We start from the raw sequence: 21989 nt of genomic DNA on the forward strand, positions 1-21989 counted from the left end.
ACTGACTCACTGCTAAAGCACACTGCTGCCCAGAGCACAGAGTACGCCACACTCAGACTGGGCTAGAGGACACAGCCTCTCCACACTGACTCACTGCTAAAGCACACTGCTGCCCAGAGCACAGAGTACGCCACACTCAGACTGCGCCAGAGGACACAGCCTCTCCACACTGACTCACTGCTAAAGCACACTGCTGCCTAGAGCACAGAGTACGCCACAGTCAGATTGCGCCAGAGGACACAGCCTCTCCACACTGACTCACTGCTAAAGCACACTGCTGCCCAGAGCACAGATTACGCCACACTCAGACTGGGCTAAAGGACACAGCCTCTCCACACTGACTCACTGCTAAAGCACACTGCTGCCCAGAGCACAGAGTACGCCACACTCAGACTGGGCCAGAGGACACAGGCACTCCACACTGACTCACTGCTAAAGCACACTGCTGCCCAGAGCACAGAGTACGCCACACTCAGACTGCGCCAGAGGACACAGCCTCTCCACACTGACTCACTGCTAAAGCACACTGCTGCCCAGAGCACAGAGTACGCCACAGTCAGACTGCGCCAGAGGACACAGGCTCTCCACACTGACTCACCGCTAAAGCACACTGCTGCCCAGAGCACAGAGTACGCCACACTCAGACTGCGCCAGAGGACACAGCCTCTCCACACTGACTCACTCCTAAAGCACACTGCTGCCCAGAGCACAGAGTACGCCACACTCAGACTGCGCCAGAGGACACAGCCTCTCCACACTGACTCACTGCTAAAGCACACTGCTGCCCAGAGCACAGAGTACGCCACACTCAGACTGCGCCAGAGGACACAGCCTCTCCACACTGACTCACTGCTAAAGCACACTGCTGCCCAGAGCAGAGAGTACGCCACACTCAGACTGCGCCAGAGGACACAGCCTCTCCACACTGACTCACTGCTAAAGCACACTGCTGCCCAGAGCACAGAGTACGCCACACTCAGACTGCGCCAGAGGACACAGCCTCTCCACACTGACTCACTGCTAAAGCACACTGCTGCCCAGAGCACAGAGTACGCCACAGTCAGACTGCGCCAGAGGACACAGCCTCTCCACACTGACTCACTGCTAAAGCACACTGCTGCCCAGAGCACAGAGTACGCCACACTCAGACTGCGCCAGAGGACACAGCCTCTCCACACTGACTCACTGCTAAAGCACACTGCTGCCCAGAGCACAGAGTACGCCACACTCAGACTGCGCCAGAGGACACAGCCTCTCCACACTGACTCACTGCTAAAGCACACTGCTGCCCAGAGCACAGAGTACGCCACACTCAGACTGCGCCAGAGGACACAGCCTCTCCACACTGACTCACTGCTAAAGCACACTGCTGCCCAGAGCACAGAGTACGCCACACTCAGACTGCGCCAGAGGACACAGGCTCTCCACACTGACTCACTGCTAAAGCACACTGCTGCCCAGAGCACAGAGTACGCCACAGTCAGACTGCGCCAGAGGACACAGCCTCTCCACACTGACTCACTGCTAAAGCACACTGCTGCCCAGAGCACAGAGTACGCCACAGTCAGACTGCACCAGAGGACACAGCCTCTCCACACTGACTCACTGCTAAAGCACACTGCTGCCCAGAGCACAAAGTACGCCACACTCAGACTGCGCCAGAGGACAATGATTGCCTGCAAAGACAAATGGGCATTTCTTAACTCCAAATAAAAATGGGCTAAATACAGTGTTTAATCCAGCTGTGTTAACAATGTCCTACTTCTTGATCTGCATTTGTGCCGGTGCTTCTGTAAAACTTTGCTGTTAAATCTGTTCTTCCTATTTTTATACCTAAGGGTATTGTTTTAAATGAGAATAAAGATGACTGTTCTTTACCTTTCTTTCCTCTGTATGTAAAAATCAGCAGTCGACATGTTTTTTTTATGCTTTATTTCGGGATTTACTATATTTACTACAAGCTAACATTTGCGATACAGTGTGTATAATAATGTAGCATCATGAATATATCAAGTGCGATGTTTACTACCAGGGCTAAGCCAACATTCTGAGATAAGGCTTGGCTGTATCATACAACTCTTTGACAGCATATTAGCCAAGATCAGGAGATTCAGAAGCCAGACTCGGTAGTGAGAAGGTTAAACAATCAGTTCCTGGTGTCAAGTTCAGTCCACGATTCTTCTGTAGGGAAAATCATATGGAATAACAATCAGTTCTTGCTTACTGGAGCAACAGAATTCAACTGACTGAGACTGAGAGTGTCTGTACACAATATTCCTGGAGTTTACAGTCTGTGAACAGACCTGCTCTAGACTGACTCCACTGCTCTGTTACTGGAGTTTACAGCCTGTGGACAGACCTGCTCTAGACTGACTCCGCTGATCCGTTACTGGAGTTTACAGCCTGTGGACAGACCTGCTCTAGACTGACTCCACTGCTCTGTTACTGGAGTTTACAGCCTGTGGACAGACCTGCTCTAGACTGACTCCACTGCTCTGTTACTGGAGTTTACAGCCTGTGAACAGACCTGCTCTAGACCGACTCCACTGCTCTGTTACTGGAGTTTACAGCCTGTGGACAGACCTGCTCTAGACTGACTCCACTGCTCTGTTACTGGAGTTTACAGCCTGTGGACAGACCTGCTCTAGACTGACTCCACTGCTCCGTTACTTGCCTGCGAGTTTGCTGTTCCTCCTCTTGGTATAGATGACGACTCCAACGACCAGAGGGATGATGAGGACAATGAAGAAGACGGTCAGTCTCACGGCCAACACTGCAGCCGACACAAACGACACAAGAGTCGGTTTCATTATATCAAAGGTACTCATGACTTCCATCTAGACATCCGCCTGACCCAGACTACCTGGTTGTTGACCGGCAGTGGCCTGGACTCTGCCCTTCAGCTGCCTGCCTATACCGTACAAGCTTCACTAAGGACATAAGCTGGTAAGACAGGTCACAGACATACTGTCACGGACGTCCAAAGGGACTCACCGTGGGGAGCAGGAGAGCGGAAAAAGACCCATATGCGTAGCGGCGAGACGGGAAAAAGGCCCGGGCTCATTAGTGCAAAGAGTTCAGGAATGCCGTATAGAAACCTGTGCCCTCAGGGAGCGGACGTGGGGCGCCCTGGTGCTAGGCGGGTCTCAGGACATCCGAACAACAATGCTGAGCGAGGACAGAGTGCAAGACCCGGAAATATAGAGCCCCAGGGAAAGAGAGGAACTGGAAGGACAGCAGACCGGAAACTAGGGACAGGACAGAGAAGGAGCGCCCTCTGGCTGCAGAGGCCGTGACAGATACAGTATCGCTACCCACCTCCTCCCTGACTAAACATTTTGCAAAAACCGGCCCATGAAGTCCCTGACTGAAGGGAGACCAGAAGACCCCAGTGTGTCTCCAGAGGACCCGGAGCCGAGAGTCAGAGGTCTACATGTACAGGACGGCCGCTCAGAAGCTGAGAAACAGGGAGGCCTGGGGGGAGGGGGACGGGGGGACAGTTCCGTCTCCTTGTCCGTCGCACCCATCTGGCCCTGGTGAGAGAGAGGGGGGGGTTTGTGTCTCTCAGCCCAGCCCCGTGTTTCCTGTGTGTCCTCTCTCAGGCAAACCCTCGAGTGTGAAGACAGGTAAGGACGCTCGCAGCCCGTTTAACACCAGAATGGACAGCCAGTGGCTCATGGACAACACCACACAGCCTGTGTCCATCATCGGCAGGGGCTGCTATGTACCTGTCACTGATGAGCTCGTCATTTCTGGTCCTGGTCCTGGCTCTGACTGGGTCACTGGTGTCTTCCCTGCTGGGGAGGTCTCTGTTCTCCCGGGTTTCTGAGGGGTCGGTCTTGCACCAGACCCATCTGGAGAGAAAGAGAGGATTCAGGAGCGAATCAGGAAGCTCAGCGCTGTGACTGCTGACCCAGGGTCAGCTCCTGGTCCGACAGTCTGCCCCTGCTTGTCCCTGCGCACTGGAGCTGTATTTAATCCAGTATGTTTAACCAGGAAACCATGCAAGGAAACATTAACAACTATTGTATTCACACACTGGTGACAACATCTGTGAGACTCTCACTGCTCGATCCTGTGTCAGACCACATCTCCACTGCCTGCTGTGGTCTGAGGGCTGCAGCCTCACAGTCACACAGAGGAACAGACAGACAAGCACCAGCAGCAGACTGTACCTGTGAGCAGAGTGGAGTATCTGTGTGTGAACGTCACTGCTCGATCCTGTGTTACATCACATCTCCACTGCCTGCTGTGGTCTGAGGGCTGCAGTCTCACAGTCAGATAGGAGCTGCAGGGAGAGGAGCTGATCTGGTATCTGTCTCCCTGCAGCTCAGCTCCTGTCTCAGTCACCCAGATCACTGTATAAGAGTGTAGAGGTGAGGGACAGTGTTCAGGACTCCAGTTAGTGTCCAGGAGACAGTGTAGAGTCACAGTGCTGCCGGTCCTCAGCTCTGCCCCTGGAGAGACTTGAACTGGGAAACAGAGAGACGAGATCACAGGTCACAGAGCAGGACTGACTCAGGGCTGAGCAGAGAGGACAGAGCTGGTTCTCTGGCAAATATGCAAACACGGGACTTTTTAAGAAACGCTTTCAAACAACAAAATAAAATAAAAAAACAACTCAGAGGAACAGAAAAGGGCTTTGGAGCTAAAAACTTGAAAAACTCTCTGTGGTTTTGAGTTTTGCCCCTTTGCTGGTGTGTGTGAACTGTCCAGTTTGCGGATTGACTGTCTTGTTGTGTCGCACACGCCTCGGTATAAAGACACACCACCAGGAATTCCTGCACTGTCTGTGTGTTTACTGAATGCATTCGCTGTAAGAGGAGTTTTAATGCGATTTCCCTGATGGGATCAATAAAGTATCTATCTATCCTTAAAATAAGAATAAACTGCTGTTTTTTTAATGCAGCTGGTAGCAAACGTTGTGCCCTGTGGCAGAGTTTAAGAGCAAGGTATCCAACGGAGGCGACAGAATAAACAGAGGGCTCCTTGGTAATGATTTCCTGCCCCTGAACCGGAGCCAACAGACTGCGGTTTCCCTAAATAAATAAAGCCTCAGGAAACAGTGTGATTCGATCAAATAGACGTCATCTGGTTGCTGCTGGGTCTCAGTCCAGCACAGGACTGTCAGCACGTCCATCAACAGTGAAACCGTGTAGTGTCCCAGTCTGCCAGTCTGTTTCGGGACGTCCCACAGAGGCGTTCTTTCAGGAGGAAATCGTTGCCCGATTGTGTTTTTAATTCCGATGCGATGGCCAGCAGAATCCTGCTTTAAGACACAACACCTGGCTGAAATATCAGGAATATATATTTGAGATTCGGTGGAATAAAACTGACACGAGACTTACTGGTGAGGAGGGACAGATAGACAGGAGAATTCTCTCCTTGCTGCTGGTCATTGACATATTGCTGACAGGTGTATAGTCCAGCGTCCTGTGTGCTGAGAGTGTGGACGTGCAGAGAGCAGTCAGACCCCAGACTCACTCTCCCTGGCTTCTGGTCTCTGATCTTTCCAACATTCACCAGTTCAACAGCTGCTCTCTGAGATCTGGAGCTGAAGACCCATGTAGTTGTGGAACAGTCTTTCCTGTTCACTCCTCTACAGGGCAGAGTGACACTCCCTCCCACAGTGGAGAACACATCGGGGACAACACCTGGGGGGAAACAGAGGGTCATTCTGGCCAGTCACGGTCTCTGTGGAGCCACAAAACAAAAAAAGTGTCTCTCGTGAGTCTCTCTGGTGCAGTATAGAAATAGGACAGCAGACAGTAACACAATAACAATAACAGTGTAAACAGCAGTACAGGATTGCACACGCAGCAGCGTGATTCTCACGTTTTTTTTCTCAAGGGTTTTTCGACAGGACGAGCTTCACTCAACGTGAAAAGACCGTCTTGTTGAACTGGCTTAGAAATACCATCACACCCTGCACCGTCGGGTGACAGGTTCTGTCAGGTCCCCTGATGTCCAGCTCACATCGATCGCTGCGCACGCTGGGGACAGGGCTTCAAATAGCACTTCCTGCGCCGAGCTGCTGAACACCGGTTCCTCATTCTCTCAGCGCCGGTTCTCACGCAGGAGGGAGGCTCTTACCTGTGCTGAGGTGAGCAGTGTTGAGTAGCAGCACCAGCAGCAGTCCTCTCTCAGTGTCCACACTCATTCTCACCCTGTCCCCGTGATCACTCTCTGCTCTGTATCTCTCCAGGACAAGCACAGCGCCTCAGGGCGTGAGAGTCGGTGTCTTATACTGAGAGCTGTGACGCGATTTCCCTTACACTGCTGAGACTCTTCTCCACAATGTATTTTGAACTTTGTGATAAATATACGTGTTTGAACGTACAGCGCAGTGAGACCGACACTTCCTCTCTCTTCAAACACGGGCTGAGTTTCTCTCTGTGGTCGGGGCTCGAACCTGGGTTTGAAGGACTTCGTACACAGGTGAGCTGACACCACACACACACACACTAGTGTGGGTCAGTCTTGGTACAGTATCAGGCCCCAGTGTGTAGAGAGTGTGGAGCCCTGGGGTTGTGTTAGTGTGCGTCAGTCTTGGTACAGTATCAGGCCCCAGTGTGTAGAGAGTGTGTAGCCCTGGGGTTGTGTTAGTGAGGGTCAGTCTTGGTACAGTATCAGGCCCCAGTGTGTAGAGAGTGTGGAGCCCTGGGGTTGTGTTAGTGTGGGTCAGTCTTGGTACAGTATCAGGCCCCAGTGTGTAGAGAGTGTGGAGCCCTGGGGTTGTGTTAGTGTGGGTCAGTCTTGGTACAGTATCAGGCCCCAGTGTGTAGAGAGTGTGGAGCCCTGGGGTTGTGTTAGTGCGGGTCAGTCTTGGTACAGTATCAGGCCCCAGTGTGTAGAGAGTGTGGAGCCCTGGGGTTGTGTTAGTGCGGGTCAGTCTTGGTACAGTATCAGGCCCCAGTGTGTAGAGAGTGTGTAGCCCTGGGGTTGTGTTAGTGAGGGTCAGTCTTGGTACAGTATCAGGCCCCAGTGTGTAGAGAGTGTGTAGCCCTGGGGTTGTGTTAGTGAGGGTCAGTCTTGGTACAGTATCAGGCCCCAGTGTGTAGAGAGTGTGGAGCCCTGGGGTTGTGTTAGTGTGGGTCAGTCTTGGTACAGTATCAGGCCCCAGTGTGTAGAGAGTGTGGAGCCCTGGGGTTGTGTTAGTGTGGGTCAGTCTTGGTACAGTATCAGGCCCCAGTGTGTAGAGAGTGTGTAGCACTGGGGTTGTGTTAGTGTGGGTCAGTCTTGGTACAGTATCAGGCCCCAGTGTGTAGAGAGTGTGGAGCCCTGGGGTTGTGTTAGTGTGGGTCAGTCTTGGTACAGTATCAGGCCCCAGTGTGTAGAGAGTGTGTAGCGCTGGGGTTGTGTTAGTGTGGGTCAGTCTTGGTACAGTATCAGGCCCCAGTGTGTAGAGAGTGTGGAGCCCTGGGGTTGGGTTAGTGTGGGTCAGTCTTGGTACAGTATCAGGCCCCAGTGTGTAGAGAGTGTGTAGCCCTGGGGTTGTGTTAGTGTGGGTCAGTCTTGGTACATTATCAGGCCCCAGTGTGTAAAGAGTGTGTAGCCCTGGGGTTGTGTTAGTGCGGGTCAGTCTTGGTACAGTATCAGGCCCCAGTGTGTAGAGAGTGTGGAGCCCTGGGGTTGTGTTAGTGTGGGTCAGTCTTGGTACAGTATCAGGCCCCAGTGTGTAGAGAGTGTGTAGCCCTGGGGTTGTGTTAGTGTGGGTCAGTCTTGGTACAGTATCAGGCCCCAGTGTGTAGAGAGTGTGTAGCGCTGGGGTTGTGTTAGTGTGGGTCAGTCTTGGTACAGTATCAGGCCCCAGTGTGTAGAGAGTGTGGAGCCCTGAGGTTGTGTTAGTGAGGGTCAGTCTTGGTACAGTATCAGGCCCCAGTGTGTAGAGAGTGTGTAGCCCTGGGGTTGTGTTAGTGTGGGTCAGTCTTGGTACAGTATCAGGCCCCAGTGTGTAGAGAGTGTGTAGCCCTGGGGTTGTGTTAGTGCGGGTCAGTCTTGGTACAGTATCAGGCCCCAGTGTGTAGAGAGTGTGGAGCCCTGGGGTTGTGTTAGTGTAGGTCAGTCTTGGTACAGTATCAGGCCCCAGTGTGTAGAGAGTGTGTAGCCCTGGGGTTGTGTTAGTGTGGGTCAGTCTTGGTACAGTATCAGGCCCCAGTGTGTAGAGAGTGTGGGGCCCTGGGGTTGTGTTAGTGTGGGTCAGTCTTGGTACAGTATCAGGCCCCAGTGTGTAGAGAGTGTGGGGCCCTGGGGTTGTGTTAGTGTGGGTCAGTCTTGGTACAGTATCAGGCCCCAGTGTGTAGAGAGTGTGTGGCCCTGGGGTTGTGTTAGTGTGGGTCAGTCTTGGTACATTATCAGGCCCCAGTGTGTAAAGAGTGTGTAGCCCTGGGGTTGTGTTAGTGAGGGTCAGTCTTGGTACATTATCAGGCCCCAGTGTGTAGAGAGTGTGGAGCCCTGGGGTTGTGTTAGTGTGGGTCAGTCTTGGTACAGTATCAGGCCCCAGTGTGTAGAGAGTGTGGGGCCCTGGGGTTGTGTTAGTGTGGGTCAGTCTTGGTACAGTATCAGGCCCCAGTGTGTAGAGAGTGTGTAGCCCTGGGGTTGTGTTAGTGTGGGTCAGTCTTGGTACAGTATCAGGCCCCAGTGTGTAGAGAGTGTGGGGCCCTGGGGTTGTGTTAGTGTGGGTCAGTCTTGGTACAGTATCAGGCCCCAGTGTGTAGAGAGTGTGTAGCCCTGGGGTTGTGTTAGTGAGGGTCAGTCTTGGTACAGTATCAGGCCCCAGTGTGTAGAGAGTGTGTAGCCCTGGGGTTGTGTTAGTGAGGGTCAGTCTTGGTACAGTATCAGGCCCCAGTGTGTAGAGAGTGTGGAGCCCTGGGGTTGTGTTAGTGTGGGTCAGTCTTGGTACAGTATCAGGCCCCAGTGTGTAGAGAGTGTGGAGCCCTGGGGTTGTGTTAGTGTGGGTCAGTCTTGGTACAGTATCAGGCCCCAGTGTGTAGAGAGTGTGTAGCACTGGGGTTGTGTTAGTGTGGGTCAGTCTTGGTACAGTATCAGGCCCCAGTGTGTAGAGAGTGTGGAGCCCTGGGGTTGTGTTAGTGTGGGTCAGTCTTGGTACAGTATCAGGCCCCAGTGTGTAGAGAGTGTGTAGCGCTGGGGTTGTGTTAGTGTGGGTCAGTCTTGGTACAGTATCAGGCCCCAGTGTGTAGAGAGTGTGGAGCCCTGGGGTTGTGTTAGTGTGGGTCAGTCTTGGTACAGTATCAGGCCCCAGTGTGTAGAGAGTGTGTAGCCCTGGGGTTGTGTTAGTGCGGGTCAGTCTTGGTACATTATCAGGCCCCAGTGTGTAAAGAGTGTGTAGCCCTGGGGTTGTGTTAGTGCGGGTCAGTCTTGGTACAGTATCAGGCCCCAGTGTGTAGAGAGTGTGGAGCCCTGGGGTTGTGTTAGTGTGGGTCAGTCTTGGTACAGTATCAGGCCCCAGTGTGTAGAGAGTGTGTAGCCCTGGGGTTGTGTTAGTGTGGGTCAGTCTTGGTACAGTATCAGGCCCCAGTGTGTAGAGAGTGTGTAGCGCTGGGGTTGTGTTAGTGTGGGTCAGTCTTGGTACAGTATCAGGCCCCAGTGTGTAGAGAGTGTGGAGCCCTGAGGTTGTGTTAGTGAGGGTCAGTCTTGGTACAGTATCAGGCCCCAGTGTGTAGAGAGTGTGTAGCCCTGGGGTTGTGTTAGTGTGGGTCAGTCTTGGTACAGTATCAGGCCCCAGTGTGTAGAGAGTGTGTAGCCCTGGGGTTGTGTTAGTGCGGGTCAGTCTTGGTACAGTATCAGGCCCCAGTGTGTAGAGAGTGTGGAGCCCTGGGGTTGTGTTAGTGTAGGTCAGTCTTGGTACAGTATCAGGCCCCAGTGTGTAGAGAGTGTGTAGCCCTGGGGTTGTGTTAGTGTGGGTCAGTCTTGGTACAGTATCAGGCCCCAGTGTGTAGAGAGTGTGGGGCCCTGGGGTTGTGTTAGTGTGGGTCAGTCTTGGTACAGTATCAGGCCCCAGTGTGTAGAGAGTGTGGGGCCCTGGGGTTGTGTTAGTGTGGGTCAGTCTTGGTACAGTATCAGGCCCCAGTGTGTAGAGAGTGTGTAGCCCTGGGGTTGTGTTAGTGTGGGTCAGTCTTGGTACATTATCAGGCCCCAGTGTGTAAAGAGTGTGTAGCCCTGGGGTTGTGTTAGTGAGGGTCAGTCTTGGTACATTATCAGGCCCCAGTGTGTAGAGAGTGTGGAGCCCTGGGGTTGTGTTAGTGTGGGTCAGTCTTGGTACAGTATCAGGCCCCAGTGTGTAGAGAGTGTGGGGCCCTGGGGTTGTGTTAGTGTGGGTCAGTCTTGGTACAGTATCAGGCCCCAGTGTGTAGAGAGTGTGTAGCCCTGGGGTTGTGTTAGTGTGGGTCAGTCTTGGTACAGTATCAGGCCCCAGTGTGTAGAGAGTGTGGGGCCCTGGGGTTGTGTTAGTGTGGGTCAGTCTTGGTACAGTATCAGGCCCCAGTGTGTAGAGAGTGTGTAGCCCTGGGGTTGTGTTAGTGTGGGTCAGTCTTGGTACAGTATCAGGCCCCAGTGTGTAGAGAGTGTGTAGCCCTGGGGTTGTGTTAGTGTGGGTCAGTCTTGGTACATTATCAGGCCCCAGTGTGTAAAGAGTGTGTAGCCCTGGGGTTGTGTTAGTGTGGGTCAGTCTTGGTACAGTATCAGGCCCCAGTGTGTAGAGAGTGTGTAGCCCTGGGGTTGTGTTAGTGTGGGTCAGTCTTGGTACAGTATACCAAGTGACAGTACAGGCAAAACCGTCCAGTCCATAAAAATGAAAGTATTTCGCTGGAAAACATACATTCAGTGAGATTATAACCCACTAGATGTGAAGGAATTCATCCTGTGTTTTAAGAATGCGGAAGTACTGTATCGGCGTTACTATATATGTCTGAAAATGTGTCGCTTTTAAGTTTAGAATACCAGCAGTGTAAGGGAAATCACGTCACAGCTCTCAGTATAAGACACCGACTCTCACACCCTGAGGCGCTGTGCTTGTCCTGGAGAGATACAGAGCAGAGAGTGATCACAGGGACAGGGTGAGAATGAGTGTGGACACTGAGAGAGGACTGCTGCTGGTGCTGCTACTCCACACTGCTCACCTCAGCGCAGGTAAGAGCCTCCCTCCTCAACACACTGCACCTCACAGGACAGGTACAAGACACACACTGCAGTCTGATCGTCAGTGTGATTCAGCAGATAAGAGAGGAGACACACACTGCGGTCTGATCGTCAGTGTGATTCAGTAGATCAGACAGAGAGAAGACACACACTGCAGTCTGATCGTCAGTGTGATTCAGTAGATCAGACAGAGAGGAGACACACACTGCGGTCTGATCGTCAGTGTGATTCAGTAGATCAAACAGAGAGAAGACACACTCTGCAGTCTGATCGTCAGTGTGATTCAGCAGATCAGACAGAGAGAAGACACACACTGCAGTCTGATCGTCAGTGTGATTCAGTAGATCAGACAGAGAGGAGACACACACTGCAGTCTGATCGTCAGTGTGATTCAGCAGATCAGACAGAGAGAAGACACACACTGCAGTCTGATCGTCAGTGTGATTCAGTAGATCAGACAGAGAGGAGACACACACTGCAGTCTGATCGTCAGTGTGATTCAGTAGATCAGACAGAGAGGAGACACACTGCAGTCTGATCGTCAGTGTGATTCAGTAGATCAGACAGAGAGGAGACACATCAGATCAGACACACTTACAGCCCAGCAGTGTAAGGGAAATTGCGTCACAGCTCTCAGTATAAGACACCGACTCACACGCCCTGAGGCGCTGTGCTTGTCCTGGAGAGATACAGAGCAGAGAGTGATCACAGGGACAGGGTGAGAATGAGTGTGGACACTGAGAGAGGACTGCTGCTGGTGCTGCTACTCCACACTGCTCACCTCAGCGCAGGTAAGAGCCTCCCTCCTGCGTGAGAACCGGCGCTGAGAGAATGAAGAACCACAGGGTGCAGCAGATCGGCGCAGGAAGTGCTATTTGAAGCCCTGTCCCCAGCGTGGGCAGCGATCGAAGTGAGCTGGACATCAGGGGACCTGACAGAACCTGTCACCCGACGGTGCAGGGTGTGATGGTCTTTCTAACACACACTCTGACACACTGACACTCTGACACTCTGACACACTGACACTCTGACACTCTGACACTCTGACACACTGACACTCTGACACTCTGACACTCTGACACTCTGACACTCTGACACACACACACACACGCTGACAAGCTGACACACACAGACACACACTGACACACACTGACACACACTGACACGCACTGACACGCACTGGCACGCACTGGCACGCACTGACACGCACTGACACGCACTGACACGCACAGACAGACAGTGACACTGACACTGACACTGACACTGACACTGACACTGACACTGACACTGACACACACACACAGCAAACAGAACACCACCGCTGGCTGCTGTGTCAGAGCCCTGCTGGGGGCAGGAAACGCCCGCCGCCACACCACAGTGACACACCACAGTGACACACCACAGTGACACACCACAGTGACACGGGCACAGAGGCCAGCAGACACTTCCCCTTCCCACCCGAGCTCGGAGCCGCGTTCAGCCACCCCCTGCTGGGCTGCAGGGGGCCCTGAGACTCTGAGCGCCGTACGAGACGGGGCGCGCGGGTTCGAGAGGGGGTACTGGCCACAGACTCTCAGTGTCTCACTCTGACAGATTGCTGAGAATTTAATTATTTCATTTTCTTCCCCCAGGTGTTGTCCCCGATGTGTTCTCCACTGTGGGAGAGAGTGTCACTCTGCCCTGTAGAGGAGTGATCAGGACAGACTGTTCCACTACTACATGGGTCTTCGTGTCCAGATCTCAGAGAACAGCTGTTGAACTGGTTACTCTGGGGATGATCAGAGACCAGAAGCCAGGGAGAGTGAGTCTGGGGTCTGACTGCTCTCTGCACGTCCACACTCTCAGCACACAGGACACTGGACTGTACACCTGTCAGCAGTTTGTCAATGACCAGCAGCAAGGAGAGGATTCTCATGTCTATCTGTCCCTCCTCACCAGTAAGTCTCTGTCAGTTTCATACCGCCGAATCTCAAATTGTAAAGATTCAAACAAGTTTTGTCTCTCTAAAGCAGACTTTTACTGGTTCCTCAACCTTCACGTTAAGAGTTAAAAACACAACTGGACCATGACGCAATAAAACAATTCTCTCAAGTCAAAAAACCCCGTTGCTAAGAAATGAACTTGCCCTCACCTGACTGCAAACTGATTCTGAGCTATAACTGCAATGATGTGCAGAAACAATGATAATACATTTGCAGTTTGAATCCTGCTCTGTGACCTGTGATCTCGTCTCTCTGTTTCCCAGTTCAAGTCTCTCCAGGGGCAGAGCTGAGGACCGGCAGCACTGTGACTCTGCACTGTCTCCTGGACACTTATCGGGGTCCTGCACTCTGTCTCTCATACCTACAAGCATCAATTAAAGTGATCTGGGTGACTGAGACAGGAGCTGAGCTGCAGGGAGACAGATACCAGATCAGCTCCTCTCTCTGCAGCTCCACACTGACTGTGAGACTGCAGCCCTCAGACCACAGCCGGCAGTGGAGATGTGATGTAACACAGGAGCGAGCAGTGAAGTTCACACACAGATACTCCACTCTGCTCACAGGTACAGTCTGCTGCTGGTGCTTGTCTGTCTGTTCCTCTGTGTGACTGTGAGACTGCAGCCCTCAGACCACAGCAGGCAGTGGAGATGTGGTCTGACACAGGATCGAGCAGTGAGAGTCTCACAGATGTTGTCACCAGTGTGTGAATACAATAGTTGTTAATGTTTCCTTGCATGGTTTCCTGGTTAAACATACTGGATTAAATACAGCTCCAGCGCGCAGGGACAAGCAGGGGCAGACTGTCGGACCAGGAGCTGACCCTGGGTCAGCAGTCACAGCGCTGACCTTCCTGATGTGCTCCTGAATCCTCTCTTTCTCTCCAGGTGGGTCTGGTGCAAGACCGACCCCTCAGAAACCCGGGAGAACTGAGACCTCCCCAGCAGGGAAGACACCAGTGACACCAGTAGTGACCCAGTCAGAGCCAGGACCAGAAGGCACAGCAGTGCAAACACACGCTGTGGCCGCAGTGTCTGGCGTGTGTGTCCTGGTTCTGCTGGTCAGTGCCGTGGGAGTGGTCATCTACACGAGGAGGACCAAGAGACAGAGGGGTCAGTGTGAGTGTGTGTGTGTGTGTGTATCATGAGACAGAGGGGTCAGTGTGTGAGTGTCTCTGTGATGATCACAGTGTCCAGTGTGCTGGTCAGTGCAGTGGGAGTGGTCATTATCATGAGACAGAGGGGTCAGTGTGTGAGTGTCTCTGTGATGATCACAGTGTCCAGTGTGCTGGTCAGTGCAGCAGGAGTGGTCATTATCATAAGACAGAGGGGTCAGTGTGTGTGTGTGTGTCTCTGTGAGGATCACAGTGTCCAGTGTGCTGGTCAGTGCAGTGGGAGTGGTCATTATCATGAGACAGAGGGGTCAGTGTGTGTGAGTGTCTCTGTGATGATCACAGTGTCCAGTGTGCTGGTCAGTGCAGCAGGAGTGGTCATTATCATGAGACAGAGGGGTCAGTGTGTGAGTGTCTCTGTGATGATCACAGTGTCCAGTGTGCTGGTCAGTACAACAGGAGTGGTCATTATCATGAGACAGAGGGGTCAGTGTGTGAATGTCTCTGTGATGATCACAGTGTCCAGTGTGCTGGTCAGTGCAGTGGGAGTGGTCATTATCATGAGACAGAGGGGTCAGTGTGTGAGTGTCTCTGTGATGATCACAGTGTCCAGTGTGCTGGTCAGTGCAGCAGGAGTGGTCATTATCATGAGACAGAGGGGTCAGTGTGTGAGTGTCTCTGTGATGATCACAGTGTCCAGTGTGCTGGTCAGTGCAGCAGGAGTGGTCATTATCATGAGACAGAGGGGTCAGTGTGTGAGTGTCTCTGTGATGATCACAGTGTCCAGTGTGCTGGTCAGTGCAGCAGGAGTGGTCATTATCATGAGACAGAGGGGTCAGTGTGTGTGAGTGTCTCTGTGATGATCACAGTGTCCAGTGTGCTGGTCAGTGCAGCTGGAGTGGTCATTATCATGAGACAGAGGGGTCAGTGTGTGTGAGTGTGTCTCTGTGATGATCACAGTGTCCAGTGTGCTGGTCAGTGCAGCAGGAGTGGTCATTATCATGAGACAGAGGGGTCAGTGTGTGAGTGTCTCTGTGATGATCACAGTGTCCAGTGTGCTGGTCAGTGCAGTGGGAGTGGTCATTATCATGAGACAGAGGGGTCAGTGTGTGAGTGTCTCTGTGATGATCACAGTGTCCAGTGTGCTGGTCAGTGCAGTGGGAGTGGTCATTATCATGAGACAGAGGGGTCAGTGTGTGAGTGTGTGAGTGTCTCTGTGATGATCACAGTATCCAGTGTGCTGGTCAGTGCAGCAGGAGTGGTCATTATCATGAGACAGAGGGGTCAGTGTGTGAGTGTCTCTGTGATGATCACAGTGTCCAGTGTGCTGGTCAGTGAAGTGGGAGTGGTCATTATCATGAGACAGAGGGGTCAGTGTGTGAGTGTCTCTGTGATGATCACAGTGTCCAGTGTGCTGGTCAGTACAACAGGAGTGGTCATTATCATGAGACAGAGGGGTCAGTGTGTGAGTGTCTCTGTGATGATCACAGTGTCCAGTGTGCTGGTCAGTGCAGCAGGAGTGGTCATTATCATGAGACAGAGGGGTCAGTGTGTGAGTGTCTCTGTGATGATCACAGTGTCCAGTGTGCTGGTCAGTGCAGCGGGAGTGGTCATTATCATGAGACAGAGGGGTCAGTGTGTGAGTGTCTCTGTGATGATCACAGTGTCCAGTGTGCTGGTCAGTGCAGTGGGAGTGGTCATTATCATGAGACAGAGGGGTCAGTGTGTGTGAGTGTCTCTGTGATGATCACAGTGTCCAGTGTGCTGGTCAGTTCAGTGGGAGTGGTCATTATCATGAGACAGAGGGGTCAGTGTGTGAGTGTCTCTGTGATGATCACAGTGTCCAGTGTGCTGGTCAGTGCAGTGTGGGTGGTTGAGAGGATGTGTGTGAGTGTGTGAGAGGGAGTGCTAGTTTCTCTCTATCCTCTGTATTTAAGAGTGACTGTCTCTCCTTCCTCTTCCTTTTCCAAAGACATCCCAGGTACAGAAAACGGAGCCCACAAAGACAACGAGGCTGACAGGGGAAAACTGCACAAGGTATGAACCCCTCTCTCTCTCAGTGCAGTGTTCATGTACTGGAGTGTCCAGTCAGTGTGTCTGTATGAACCCCTCTCTCTCTCAGTGCAGTGTTCATGTACTGGAGTGTCCAGTCAGTGTGTCTGTGTGAACCCCTCTCTCTCTCAGTGCAGTGTTCATGTACTGGAGTGTCCAGTCAGTGTGTGTGTATGAACCCCTCTCTCTCTCAGTGCAGTGTTCATGTACTGGAGTGTCCAGTCAGTGTGTCTGTATGAACCCCTCTCTCTCTCAGTGCAGTGTTCATGTACTGGAGTGTCCAGTCAGTGTGTCTGTATGAACCCTCTCTCTCTCAGTGCAGTGTTCATGTACTGGGGTGTCCAGTCAGTGTGTGTGTGTGTGTGAACCCCTCTCTCTCTCAGTGCAGTGTTCATGTACTGGAGTGTCCAGTCAGTGTGTGTGTGTGAACCCCTCTCTCTCTCAGTGCAGTGTTCATGTACTGGAGTGTCCAGTCAGTGTGTCTGTGTGAACCCCTCTCTCTCTCAGTGCAGTGTTCATGTACTGGAGTGTCCAGTCAGTGTGTGTGTGTGAACCCCTCTCTCTCTCAGTGCAGTGTTCATGTACTGGAGTGTCCAGTCAGTGTGTCTGTATGAACCCCTCTCTCTCTCAGTGCGGTGTTCATGTACTGGAGTGTCCAGTCAGTGTGTGTGTGTGAACCCCTCTCTCTCAGTGCAGTGTTCATGTCCTGGAGTGTCCAGTCAGGGTGTGTGTATGAACCCCTCTCTCTCAGTGCAGTGTTCATGTACTGGAGTGTCCAGTCAGTGTGTCTGTGTGAACCCCTCTCTCTCTCAGTGCAGTATTCATGTACTGGAGTGTCCAGTCAGTGTGTGTGTGTGAACCCCTCTCTCTCTCAGTGCAGTGTTCATGTACTGGAGTGTCCAGTCAGTGTGTGTGTATGAACCCCTCTCTCTCTCACTGCAGTGTTCATGTACTGGAGTGTCCAGTCAGTGTGTCTGTATGAACCCCTCTCTCTCTCAGTGCAGTGTTCATGTACTGGAGTGTCCAGTCAGTGTGTCTGTGTGAACCCCTCTCTCTCTCAGGGCAGTGTTCATGTACTGGAGTGTCCAGTCAGTGTGTCTGGATTAACCCCTCCCTCCCTCTCTCTCAGGCCAATATGGAGGAACACTACATGAGTGTGACATTCTCACCCACAACAGACAACAGCTCTGAAGGAAAACCGAAGGACAAGTCCAGCGCAGGAGAGATGAACGTCATTTACTCCACAGTCAAGCACACATGAGCTGTTTCCACCTTTAACCCTCCCGTTTCCACTGTCCTTCTCAAACCCTCTGTGGAAATCGCTTAATTGCTTCGTTATTTCTGGTCTCGGAGCCCAGTGTGTCCAGACCCACCAGGAAACCGATCTGATCTGCGTTCCGCTGTACTTCTGAATCCTGTCTTGTTCATTTTGCCGATAGCTCTTTGGTCACCCACCTGTACGGGGCTGTAACTCCAGGGTTCGTCTATGAACGGCTCGTTCTCGCCCGCGAAACAGGGACGGCGGCGTGCTCTGGGATAGGATCGGCGAGCTTGCGGCGGTTTTTTTTCTCCGCTCGTTGCTACAGTAGATTTATTTTTTGCTGCTGTAAATACATCTGTGAATACCAAACAAAACATTGCCTGCTGCCCCTTTTCTGTTTTTCTGCGCTGTCCTCTACGATATCTGAGCTCAAGATGGTCTGTCCAGGAATAAAGACCCTGGTGCGTTGCTGTTGTTGTTGTTGTTGTTGTTGATGTTGATGTTGATGTTGATGTTGATGTTGATGTTGCTGCTGTTGCTGTTGCTGTTGATGTTGATGTTGCTGTTGATGTTGATGTTGATGTTGTTGTTGATGTTGCTGCTGTTGTTGTTGTTGGTGTTGGTGTTGGTGTTGGTGTTGGTGTTGCTGTTGATGTTGATGTTGATGCTGTTGTTGGTGTTGGTGTTGGTGTTGGTGTTGGTGTTGGTGTTGGTGTTGGTGTTGCTGTTGCTGTTGGTGTTGGTGTTGGTGTTGGTGTTGGTGGTGTTGTTGCTGGTGTTGGTGTTGGTGTTGGTGGTGGTGGTGGTGGTGTTGCTGCTGGTGCTGGTGTTGTTGGTGTTGGTGTTGTTGGTGTTGTTGTTGTTGTTGTTGTTGGTGGTGGTGTTGCTGTTGGTGTTGCTGTTGCTGTTGCTGTTGTTGGTGGTGGTGTTGTTGGTGTTGGTGTTGGTGTTGGTGTTGTGGGTGTGGGTGTGGGTGTGGGTGTTGTTGTGGGTGTGGGTGTGGGTGTTGTTGTGGGTGTGGGTGTTGGTGTTGTTGGTGTTGGTGTTGGTGATGTTGCTGTTGGTGTTGGTGTTGGTGTTGCTGTTGCTGTTGCTGTTGTTGGTGTTGGTGTTGGTGTTGGTGTTGGTGTTGGTGTTGGTGTTGGTGTTGGTGTGGGTGTTGGTGTTGTTGCTGTTGTTGGTGGTGGAGGTGGTTTTTAATCTTATCGCGTGACTGCCGTGCTGATCGAAACCGAGCGCAGGAGAGGAAGGCAGACTTCAGGCTGCTGCTGCAGGGCTACCGAGAGGGTCGGCTCTGGAGGCGGCGTCACAGACACAGGACTTCGGTCTGAGCCGCCCCGACCTACCACAGCCCCGCTCGTCCGCCCGCGAGGAGCCCGAGAAGGGACCGCAACACCGAAGTGTCAGGGACAGGTCGAACCGCCACCCATCAGACACTGCTGCAGTATATCCCCAACTCCACTTACTCCATCCCAGTCTAACCCCAGTCTGCCCCAGTGCCATCCCAGTCTAACCCTGATTTCACCTCACTCTAACCCCGGTGTAACCCCAGTCTAACCCTGATTTCACCTCAGTCTAACCCCAGTGTAACCCCAGTCTAACCCCGATTTCACCTCAGTCTAACCCCAGTGTAACCCTGATTTCACCCCAGTATAACACCAATCTAACCCCAGTCTAACCCTCTTACCCCAGTCTAACCCCCGTGTAACCCCAGTCTCGTCGTATACACACAAAGTTTCGTGAAGAATGTGGCACAAACGCTTCTACATAGAAAATCTCCAGACGACAGAAAAATAATACGGCTCATCACGACATATTCCCACCTTCAGCATGAGAACCAACCCAAACAGTCAAGTCTACATTCACCACCAAAGCAGGCAAGACAAACACACCCAGGGAGCACAAGATCAGATATCTGCCTACAGAAAAGACACAGACCTCCAGGGCTGTCTAGTCCAAAGCAAACTAAAACCTGCAAGAAAACAGATCTCACACACACACACACAGTGTACGACACTCTGACACCCTGCAGGACTGCCTGAAAAACATCAGGAGAGTCCCGGTAACACACTCTCTCACACACACACACCAAGAAGCCAAAGAGACCTTCCAGTTGCAAGGGGCGCGCTCAGAAAACACCAACAACGCTGGCTACGGCAAACCAGTGCAAAAAAAGCGTGGGGTGACCTACGTGGGGGAAACGGGTACCCCCATCCGAACCCACCTGGCTCAACGTCGGGAGCTCGCCCGGAGGAACACTTCCTGCAGCCCAGGGGACCGGAGGGCCACCCCACCTGGACAGAGACAGGAGGAAAGGGAGTGGGTCAGGAGACTTGGTACCACCTCCCCACAGGGAAGAACAGACTGGGAGGGTGTTCAGGCGCTGGAAGGAGATGGCCCCCTCTCGGGGACGAGCTGGGGGAAAGAGCTCTGGTCCCCTAACCCAGTCTGACCGCACTTGTAGGATTACGGGTTTCATAACCCCAGTCTAACCCCGATTTCACCTCAGTCTAACCCCAGTGTTACCTCAGTTCAACCCAATCCAACCCCAGTATAACCCCAATCTAACCTCAGTTCAACCCAATCCTACCCCAGTATAACCCCAATCTAACCTCAGTTCAACCCAATCCTACCCCAGTTTAACCCCAATCTAACCTCAGTTCAACCCAATCCTACCCCAGTATAACCCCAATCTAACCTCAGTTCAACCCAATTTTACCCTAGTCTAACCCCAATCTAACCTCAGTTCAACCCAATCCTACCCCAGTATAACCCCAATCTAACCTCAGTTCAACCCAATCCTACCCCAGTATAACCCCAATCTAACCTCAGCTCAACCCAATCCTACCACAGTATAACACCACTCTAACCTCAGTTCAACCCAGTTTTACCCCAGTATAACCCCAATCTAACCTCAGTTCAACCCAATCCTACCCCAGTTCAACCCAATCCTACCCCAGTATAACCCCAATCTAACCTCAGTTCAACCCAATCCTACCACAGTATAACACCACTCTAACCTCAGTTCAACCCAGTTTTACCCCAGTATAACCCCAATCTAACCCCAGTTCAACCCAATCCTACCCCAGTCGGAACCCCAATCTACCCCAATCTAACCTCAGTTCAACCCAATCCTACCCCAGTATAACCCCAATCTAACCTCAGTTCAACCCAATTTTACCCCAGTATAACCCCAATCTAACCTCAGTTCAACCCAATCTAACCCCAATCTAACCTCAGTTCAACCCAGTTTTACCCCAGTATAACCCCAATCTAACCTCAGCTCAACCCAATGCTACCACAGTATAACACCACTCTAACCTCAGTTCAACCCAGTTTTACCCCAGTATAACCCCAATCTAACCCCAGTTCAACCCAATCCTACCCCAGTATAACCCCAATCTAACCCCAGTTCAACCCAACCATACTCCATCTATAAGAATGTTTAAACCCAGTTTAAACTGGGGTTGGACTGCAGTTAGACTTCTGGTCCGACGTTGGCGCTGTACTGCAGCTCGCAGGGCTCGGATCTCGACTGGAGTCGGGTTGCACTCTTAATGATTAAGTTTGTTTTATGTTTTATTCGTCATATAAAATATGATTTGAGATTTTGCAGAGCTGAGGTGATCATTCGGGTTTCGGATGGGTGGCTCAAAAAGGTCAATAAATTCATAACAGACGGAGGGGGGGGAGGATTGGAACAGGGAGAAACGCACGGAGACCAGCGTCGAAACTTTTCTTTCATTCAGACTTACACGTCGCAGGCTTTGCCGTTTGCTGTGTGCGGGTAGACGACAAAACGCCACGTTATGAGAGGAAAAACCAGCAACAGGCTGGCTGGCTGGCTGCGCTTTCCCGGGCCGTCTCGTCGAACCCTCTCCTGAAGGAACAAAGCGGGTCTCTGCTCTTCCGCGTTTCACTGAGCGGGGGGGACTACAATTCCCACAATCCCCCCCCCTCCCCGACCGCCCCTGCGGCAGGCGGCGCGGGCACATGACGTCAGGCGCCGGCGCTCTCCTTCTGACGCCGCGGGTCTCTCTCTCTCTCATCCCCCCCCCTAGCAGCAGAGGCAGCCTCCGTCGGCCGAGGGAACTGGGGGTTGAAGAAGACGACGATTACAAACAAACAAAAAAAAACCACCGCCAGAAGAGACGCGGATCCCCGACTCCAGCCCGGTTGCCGAGGACGGTGTGCCAAGCCCTCGTGAGTGTCCGTGGGAGGGGTGAGACTTGGTTGTGTGTGTGTGTGAGGGAGAGAGAGGAGGCGAGGAGTGAGGCCTCCGGTCTCTCTCGGTCTGTCTGTATTCGCCTGCGCCATGTTTGTGCGGCGCTGGGCCGCGCAGAGCGTCAGCGGGCCTGTGTGTGTGTGTTTGCGTGTCTGTGTGTGTGTGTCCACGCCGGCCTGGGCTCCTCGCTCTCTGGGGCTGGGG

The 21989-nt window shown here is 52.4% G+C and overlaps 3 protein-coding genes across 5 annotated transcripts in view; 2 read left to right on the forward strand and 1 right to left on the reverse strand.

Annotated features, from left to right (window-relative positions):
* Positions 1–1899: 1899 nt before the first annotated feature.
* LOC107076047 (uncharacterized) lies at positions 1900–21609 on the reverse strand. Of its 3 annotated transcripts, XM_069198301.1 has the most exons (7): positions 21316–21609; positions 19785–19854; positions 5349–5654; positions 4176–4472; positions 3729–3854; positions 2675–2773; positions 1900–2181 (listed from the first exon to the last, which is right to left on the reverse strand). In XM_069198301.1, the coding sequence occupies exons 1-7, from the start codon at positions 21607–21609 to the stop codon at positions 2147–2149; spliced, it is 1227 nt and encodes a 408-aa protein (XP_069054402.1). In that variant the 3' UTR covers positions 1900–2146. The 3 variants fall into 3 exon arrangements, with proteins under 3 accessions (XP_069054402.1, XP_069054404.1, XP_069054403.1); XM_069198303.1 differs by lacking the exon at positions 5349–5654; XM_069198302.1 differs by lacking the exons at positions 19785–19854; positions 21316–21609 and adding an exon at positions 6094–6213.
* Positions 11796–18155, forward strand: LOC138242751 (uncharacterized). Its single transcript, XM_069198304.1, has 6 exons — positions 11796–11948; positions 12789–13094; positions 13403–13702; positions 14024–14248; positions 16220–16284; positions 17429–18155. Exons 1-6 carry the CDS (start codon positions 11882–11884, stop codon positions 17558–17560), a joined length of 1095 nt encoding a protein of 364 aa, XP_069054405.1. The 5' UTR covers positions 11796–11881; the 3' UTR covers positions 17561–18155.
* An 11-nt stretch (positions 21610–21620) lies between the features above and the next one.
* csnk2b (casein kinase 2, beta polypeptide) overlaps positions 21621–21989 on the forward strand; it is a 7980-nt gene continuing 7611 nt past the window's right edge. Inside the window, exon 1 of the mRNA XM_069198305.1 lies at positions 21621–21763. The gene's annotated coding sequence lies outside the window, so the exon portion shown is untranslated. The remainder of the gene's footprint in view (positions 21764–21989) is intronic.

The sequence above is a fragment of the Lepisosteus oculatus genome, chromosome 14 (assembly GCF_040954835.1).
Source record: "Lepisosteus oculatus isolate fLepOcu1 chromosome 14, fLepOcu1.hap2, whole genome shotgun sequence".
NCBI classification, from domain to species: Eukaryota; Metazoa; Chordata; class Actinopteri; order Semionotiformes; family Lepisosteidae; genus Lepisosteus; species Lepisosteus oculatus.

Bases quoted from the DNA above. Each gene is read 5' to 3' on its own strand.
- LOC138242751 (XM_069198304.1), top strand. From the start codon at position 11,882: ATGAGTGTGGACACTGAGAGAGGACTGCTGCTGGTGCTGCTACTCCAC. The intron at 11,949-12,788 runs GTAAGAGCCTCC...TTCTTCCCCCAG, and splicing joins CACTGCTCACCTCAGCGCAG to GTGTTGTCCCCGATGTGTTC. The intron at 13,095-13,402 runs GTAAGTCTCTGT...TCTGTTTCCCAG, and splicing joins CTATCTGTCCCTCCTCACCA to TTCAAGTCTCTCCAGGGGCA.
- LOC107076047 (XM_069198301.1), bottom strand. From the start codon at position 21,609: ATGAGAGAGAGAGAGACCCGCGGCGTCAGAAGGAGAGCGCCGGCGCCT. The intron at 19,855-21,315 runs GTAAGTCTGAAT...GTCTCTGTCCAG, and splicing joins AACGGCAAAGCCTGCGACGT to GTGGGGTGGCCCTCCGGTCC. The intron at 4,473-5,348 runs GTAAGTCTCGTG...TCTGTTTCCCAG, and splicing joins CTATCTGTCCCTCCTCACCA to TTCAAGTCTCTCCAGGGGCA.